Source organism: Anopheles funestus, chromosome 2RL (genome assembly GCF_943734845.2).
Source record: "Anopheles funestus chromosome 2RL, idAnoFuneDA-416_04, whole genome shotgun sequence".
NCBI lineage: Eukaryota > Metazoa > Arthropoda > Insecta > Diptera > Culicidae > Anopheles > Anopheles funestus.
Genome location: NC_064598.1, coordinates 49255765 through 49263247, shown reverse-complemented (window position 1 = coordinate 49263247; position 7483 = coordinate 49255765). Strand labels below are relative to the sequence as shown.

The 7483-nt window shown below is 38.7% G+C and overlaps 1 protein-coding gene across 1 annotated transcript; it reads left to right on the top strand.

The window, feature by feature from the left end:
* The first annotated feature begins 2754 nt into the window (after positions 1 to 2754).
* LOC125761239 (SPRY domain-containing protein 7) lies at positions 2755 to 4890 on the top strand. The gene is made up of 2 exons (XM_049422183.1): positions 2755 to 3430; positions 3497 to 4890. Exons 1-2 carry the CDS (start codon positions 3328 to 3330, stop codon positions 4114 to 4116), a joined length of 723 nt encoding a protein of 240 aa, XP_049278140.1. The 5' UTR covers positions 2755 to 3327; the 3' UTR covers positions 4117 to 4890.
* The last annotated feature ends 2593 nt before the right edge of the window (positions 4891 to 7483 follow it).

Below are 7483 nucleotides of genomic sequence, written 5' to 3'. Positions count from 1 at the left end.
GCCCAGCACCTATACAGTTAAAGCCGACGACCATTGATGGTTCCATCTTGTGTGTACTGATTAGGCGAAGGTATAGGATTTTGTTTATCGAAAGCTGATTTCACAATGTTTCCATCTCTCTCCACAAAGCCACACTTAGTTTTCGTGAGACAGAACAGTCTCAATGTTTGTATAGTTAGTATTAATGTAAAAATATAAAACGAGACTCAACCGATGGAAGAAAATGTAATTTGCAAGGAGAGAGAGAGAGATACATTCCACATGCGGACTTTTGTTTGTTCACCTTCGCGATACCAAAACTGGACACAATTTCACTGATAAAATCTGACGCTGTGGTATGTAAACTGTATCTATTGAACAATGTTCTATAGCGCAACAAAAAGGAGGTACAGAAAAGATGCTGTACCACTGTACTCCCGAGGTGCGCGAGATAAAATCTAGCTATAAAACATCCCCCCTTCGGCACAAAAAGCGAGCCCCACAAAACTGCATTTAAGAAAGTATTATAAATGAGTTTTGCTAAAAGCAATCACTAGGTTTAATGGTGTACTGAGGAAGGTAGAAATTGTAAAAAAAATGATAAACCTCGATGTGCTTATTACCACTGTTGTTGGTGTGTAGAAACTAACGCATAGAAAGGCAGCAACAAGATTATGCTTCAGGAAAAAGAATATCTTTATGCTACCTGTCGGTTATATGAAGAAAACAAAGAGCTGCAATCAGTTGTTATATCGGGATGGTTTGATCTACTAAAACACACATTGTATACGACGCTGTAACAAACGAATAACACAACACAAAAGTATATGCGCATCATTTATACATACGCGAACGGTCCAAAGGAACCACTTTACAAGAAGAAGAAAAAAAGATACAAAACACTACTAAGCTAACTATAGCAATAATCAAAAGTCCTACCACTAATTATTTAAATACTATTTTCACTTCTAGCGTTGATAAAACATGGGAAAAGCATACATGCACACACATATACATCCAGAAGCTAATATTGTATGTGTACGCATGATTCTTGTGTGTTTATTTGCTAGCCGTGTGCATGTTTGTGCACATATACTTAGAGACGTGACCGTTTATCCTTCGAAAGGATACAAAGGAAATCACAGGGATCCATCCATTAAGCAAGTGTGTCCCTGAGTATTCCATTTGTGAGATTAGCGATTATAATTGTAACGAATAAGCAAACAAACATAACACGTGGACGTCAATATGTTCCATGATCTTGGGGGATGAAGAGCTTGATTTAACTGTTCCGAGATGCGTACACACGCTGGAGGTGATCGCTTAATTTAATGACACTTATTTATTTACTCTGCGGTTGCGCATGTCGAGAAACTGTGTGTGAGAGAGAGAGAGAGATGGAGAAAAGGAGAGAAAGGAAGAGAGATAGAGAGAGAGAGAGAGAGAGAGAGAGAGAGAGAGAGAGAGAGAAAGTAAGAGAAAGCGAGCTAAACAGATGACAGTGATTAATTGTATAGCTACTTAAAAAGATTTGAACGAAACGAACGAAAAGAATGAACGAGCGTCAAGAACGCGATAGCCTCCACGATTAAGTTTTTTTTTGGTTTTAGCTATATAGATAGTTTGTTTATTGTATTTGTTTTTTGGAAATAAATAACCATATCCCTATAAAGGGTGAACACACTATCAATTTTTAATTTGCAGCGAAGAAGGTTCGAATTGTCCTCTAGCGAATTAAAGCAGACAATTTTATTTTAAACGATCTCGGTGTACAAATAGGAAGGTTTATATTTCTAAGATGCTTTATGCTAGATTTCATCTTTTTTTTCTTTTGTAAAACATCCTTACTAATTGTGGCGGTTGAGGAACGATTATATAGGCCCGCAGAGAATGCATTCGTGTGCAAGTGATAACCCGAAACACAAACATCCGCGGTTGACGCGTAAAAAAACACCCCTCTAAACATCGATGTATGAGACGAAATCGAATTTAATGAACCCTTTCCTACCGTTAGCGTCAAAACATAAAGGCGTATCATTCTGTGAAGACTAATATACATACATATAAAGTATAATAAAAACAAAGAATGCTATACAAAGTAAAAGAAAAAATTATCAGCTCTTCTACGATGCAAGCAAGTTGGGGAGTTTTTGTTGCTCTGCTTTCTACGCGTGGTCGGAACGATTAAAGTTGAATTTTGACCACGGTGTATAGGCGCGTTGGTTTGGCGGTTTGAACTCTGTAGTTGCAAATATTCGTCGTACTGGTATTCTTGATAACGAATATTATCGACTATTAAACACACATTTATTAAAGAAAAATAAACTGTCTAACATTGTCATACCCGGGCCATGTTTATACCAAAATGCGAATAATTGGTGTGTTTATGTTGATACGTGAGAATATACAAAATGGAAAGAAGTAAGTGTGTGTTATGAAAATCTCTTCTAGTCTTCTCTAGACACGAGTGCCATGAGATACGACCACGAGGATACGAGGATTTTCACCTTACATCACTTCACACGATCTGCATGCAACAAGCATGATGGGGTCGTGTACGTCGACTACGGGGGCAACCAGCAAACCAAACATATTTTAAACTCTCGTTGTAAACAATACAGATGTACAAAATAAGTGTTTTGGGAATTCCTTCATTATTCAGAACTGTGTCAACTTAAGTAAATCCAAAAAGAACCCCTGGGAACCAGTGGAAAACTACAAAGGAATACTACTGGAAAACTGATGGGAACGCTGGGGTTTCCGGAAATTCGTCACGATTTTCCGGTAGTTTTCTGTGACAATTACAGCCGTAGATATTGTTTATATTGTATTACTGTTTCATGACCGCGGGAAAAGATATTTATTGATAAAAAGATTTACTAAACCATGTAAAATATCGCCGCGAATAAAGTTTGCTTATGCATAACAATAACTCCGTTACTTCTTCAGGGGTAGGAATGTGACGTTTTCGAACGAAGCATTCGAAATATCTCCAACTTCGAAAATGTCACGCATTTGACACATACAGAAAGTAAAAAATAATAACAAAACATAAATATTAACAAACGTTATTCATACAAATCTATACCCACATTTAGCATCGGAATAAAGGCATTTTGCGTGTTGGTTAAGTGAAAAGCATGTTCAATACGCACAGTAATTAACCATTCGCTAACAAGTTTGGCTAACAAAACATTTGTAGCGTCGCATCCACAGCTGTGTGCCAGTTCCAGCTGTTCCGTTTTTCAATCCCCTGGCGAACGGGAGAAAACGGGCGATGTAGTTCACGAACTGTACCTCATTCATAAAACGGAAACAATCTTCATCCTTCCTAAACACGGCTGTGAAATGTTTTGCTGTCTGAAGAGTTGCCTGAACGGCGTGCTGCCGGCACAGTCCGTGCACATCACGAAAACATCTAACCCAGTGCAACTGGACTCGTCACATATGGGTGAGTAGCAGTGCGGCATTAGGGGAACTCTTCTCATTGATGGTTGCTCACAATGTTCACTTGCAGGTCACGAAGTGGTTATAATTAAGAACGGATTGCGAGCCTGTGGAACTGGTGGTGTGTTAGCGAATGCACCGCTCGTCCAGTCTAAATCTTACTTTGAAGTGAAACTACAACAATCGGGCCATTGGTCGATCGGGCTTGCTACGCACCAGACGGACCTGAATCAATCGGTCGGTGGGAAGGACCGGGAATCGTGGTGTCTCAACTCAAACCATCTCGTGCTACACGGTGGCGATGTTATCTACCGCTTGGATGCCAGTAAGGGTGCTGGTGTACCGAACGGGGGTCAGAATTCACCCGGTCACACCATCACCTCCGGCACGGTACCAGGCGAACTTGCATCCGTTACCGCACCGGCGTTTCCTGCGCCCGGTAGTACTACTGGCGCGGACAGTGGTTTGCCACAGGAAGGAGACACGATAGGCGTCGCGTACGATCATGTGGAGCTAAATTTCTACCTGAACGGAAAGAATTTGAATGTGCCGGTGCTGAACGTGCGCGGAACCGTCCATCCCTGTCTATTCGTTGACGATGGTGCAATCCTTGATATTGTGCTGGACAATTTTGCGTATGGGCCACCGCCCGGTTTCGAGCGCATTCTGGTCGAACAGTCGTTGCTTTGATTTCTCACATCTAGTGCTGTTGCTTTAGTTAAGTTTAAGCCGCTCTCGTTGAAATCAATTAATGAACGTAACTAATCTCTACAAACACTCTCCACACTACCTGCTCCTTTCCTATCGCTGTTTTTCTATTAATCTATCTATATAAATTTATTACTTCCCATTCCTTTTCGCTTTTCGAGTTACGTGGGTTACAATATCGTTATTAGTGCATGTGTGGAAATGAACAATTTTGCCAAGGAAACGTTTAGACCGAATCAGTAGAACAGTCGGTAATACACGGCAAACCAACACTGTACCATGTGCCTCCCACACACAGGACTGATAATACAGCTATGGATATTACAATACACATAGCCACAGCCACAAGGCGAGGCAAGTAAGAAAGCGAAGATTCAAATTGATCTATTCCATGCAACTAAACGGCTTAAATTAATCCAGCGTCTTTCAGACACACAAGACAGGAACTAATAGAAGGAACAATTCTATAAAAAAAACGTTTTAATTTCCCCACATTCAAAGTGTCGAACACAAAGCATAGTAATAATCACGTTTCATGGCTTTACAACTATCTCTTACTCATTTTCTGCCTAAACCGCTCATGGATGTGGGTTTTCCATCTCTTCGTTTTTCCGTAACAACCATAAAACGCTTTGTACTGATCTACATATTTACGCAAAAAAAGGAATGTATAGTATGGAACCAATTGAGAAAATCGGAAAAAATATACATGAAGATATTTATTAAACATAACAAAAGCTTTCAAGGAAATTTAATTTTCGTAACACCAAATCCGAAAGTGACTGTATTTAGACAGCAAACAGTATTGTTACTAATTATAACGTTGATAAACTGCCACGATTATACTAGTAATAGTAATTAAAAGCAATAATCATTCGGCTGCAATGTGAGGTAACCGATTGCGAAATTACAAAAGATGTAAAAGTGTAAAATATGAATGTAATGAGACCGTTAATTGTATTTTGTACCCTTTTAGCTTCGACCTTCACAACAAATATTTTCTGCCACAGAGTTCAGATAATGCTGAACAAGATGCTGCGGATGATTACAAATTGTGATCGTTACACGTGAAACGCAGATTTGTATGCGCTTTGCAAAGTAACCCCAATTGATGAGGAAATTCAGGAATGAGGCAAAGAGCAAAACTTCTAAAAAAGTGCAGTTATTCTGTTCATAGGCCGATACGTGAAATCGCCTCAAATGTAGTTTAGATTACAATTAAGTTCAAATATTTTTTTCTTCTTTTCTCTTTCATACATGAATTCATACAGGGTTAGGTTAGGCTTAATTAAATTAAGTTGGGATAAATTAATATTAGGTTGGTGATGGGTAGTATTTAAATTTAGCTAGTATTGGAACTATATTTTTCGCTCTCGTAAAATTTATCTTAGATTAATTCTAACGGTAAAAGCAAAAACCATACACGTGGCTGACTATACCGCCAACACATGTACACATACACAACACATTGTGAGAACATAAATGTAAATGTAATTATTATGAAACTCAACATCGGAAAATAAAATTAATAATAATAATATACAAATATTTTCTGTGGGAAGGTTTCCTCGAGCTGTAGCTGGATCGAATGGTTACCTTTACCTTAGCTCGTTTTTCGACATCATTTCTCTTGTCTTAAAATTAAAATAAAATCAGCATTAGGTTAAGTTTTGGAAGACTTCTAGCGTACAATCTGTAGTTGTGTTAATCGATGTATGTATATTAGCAGGGTCACTGCCAGCGCCACACATATTTTGGTGTTTTATCTCGTTAATTTGTATCCCGTGGATGCCAAAACAATCACCAAACGTTCGTACGTATCTGGATTATTGTCCTTCAAGATGATGTTACAAGCCACAAGTCTCGGATGTCCCTTTCTAACGATATTTTAAAAATAGCTAAAGAAAGCTTATTCATAGTTAAGAATGCTGTAAACTTCTTTTTGCACTGATATAGAGGAGTCGGGCAGTGTTTGTCTAATAAAGAGATCAGTTCTTCGAGGCTTCGAGGCAATTTAAGCGCACTTTATAATATTTACTTAGAAAAGACGTCTTAGAGCAGCGATGAGCAACCTTATAGAGCTGCGGGCCACATTGATGTAATAATGAATGTAGTAAAGTTCCTTTTATCCGGTCTGTTTCGGACTAGACGCATTGCTGGATTCTTGATAGCTGAATTAGAATTTAAAAGGATTTTTAAATTATTTTTGAGTGTTGTATTAACCGGGTATTTTGCACTTTTAGTTCTTATTAACATTTTATATAATTGAGCTTTTGGTTTGAAACTTTGAAACTAGATTCCCGGGCCGCATAAAACCACCTTGAGGGCCGCAGGTTGATCATGCCTGCCTTAGAGTGTTTAGAATATCGTACATTATAAAATATGTATAAAAAACAACCGACTCACATAAAACGTTTCATGAAAATGTACTCCTCTTCATTTATTTTGGATCACTTTAGCTCACTTATTGTTTTGTTCTTTTTTTTATTTATAGTTTCTGAAATGAGAAAAAGCTTATTTCTCATTTACGTTATTCATTCTTAGAGTCGTAGCATCGTCAGAATGATGTTTCGGTCATAAGATTTAAGGAAACAACATCTCAACAAAACATTAACACCATCAAAATGTCTTCGGTTGCTTGAGGGATCAATAACTCCATAACTTATTGGAGGAATGAATCTCTCTTCTGGTCATTTAGAAGCTCTATTTTCATTACCAATTCCAATCCTACTCTGTTCGCCAACCTAACAAGCTTTATACCGATTGGCAAGATCCATCTGAGCTCGTAATGCTCGGATGGATACTCGTAATGAAAGGGTGAATTGTATAATTTATTTTGTTTTTTGTTCTATGTCATGGCTGTGCCGCTTTAAGAATGTGTCTTTTTAAGTGTCTAATTCTCTGCTTTACGGTGATAAAGAAAGTATACACTGAAGCCTGTTTTTCTCACATCCTTGCTACTACCATATGGCTTAGAAAAACAAATTTCATATCCATTCAGCGCCTACAAACGGAACATGGCGCTATGATGAGAAAGCATTTGTTTGTGAGGACTAAATTATGCAAAAGGGATACTTCTTACCGAAACCACCAGCTCGAAAAATACAGCCTGCACCTTATCACTCGGCGCCTTTTGCCATGGGAGGAGCCACACATGCGGCCCATTGAGCGGACGATCCCGATGGTCGCTTCTTCTGCCATGTTTGGCAGAGCAATCGGTGTCCTTTTGTACGAACCCCTGACGTCTGACCGTTTGATACAAGTGAATCCGTGTGAGTGTGTGCTAGTATTATCCTTTTGCACTCGCTTCCCCAGTTCCACTAGTTTCGGACACAACAAAGCAATTTGG

Bases quoted from the DNA above. Each gene is read 5' to 3' on its own strand.
- LOC125761239 (XM_049422183.1), top strand. From the start codon at position 3,328: ATGTTTTGCTGTCTGAAGAGTTGCCTGAACGGCGTGCTGCCGGCACAG. The intron at 3,431-3,496 runs GTGAGTAGCAGT...GTTCACTTGCAG, and splicing joins ACTGGACTCGTCACATATGG to GTCACGAAGTGGTTATAATT.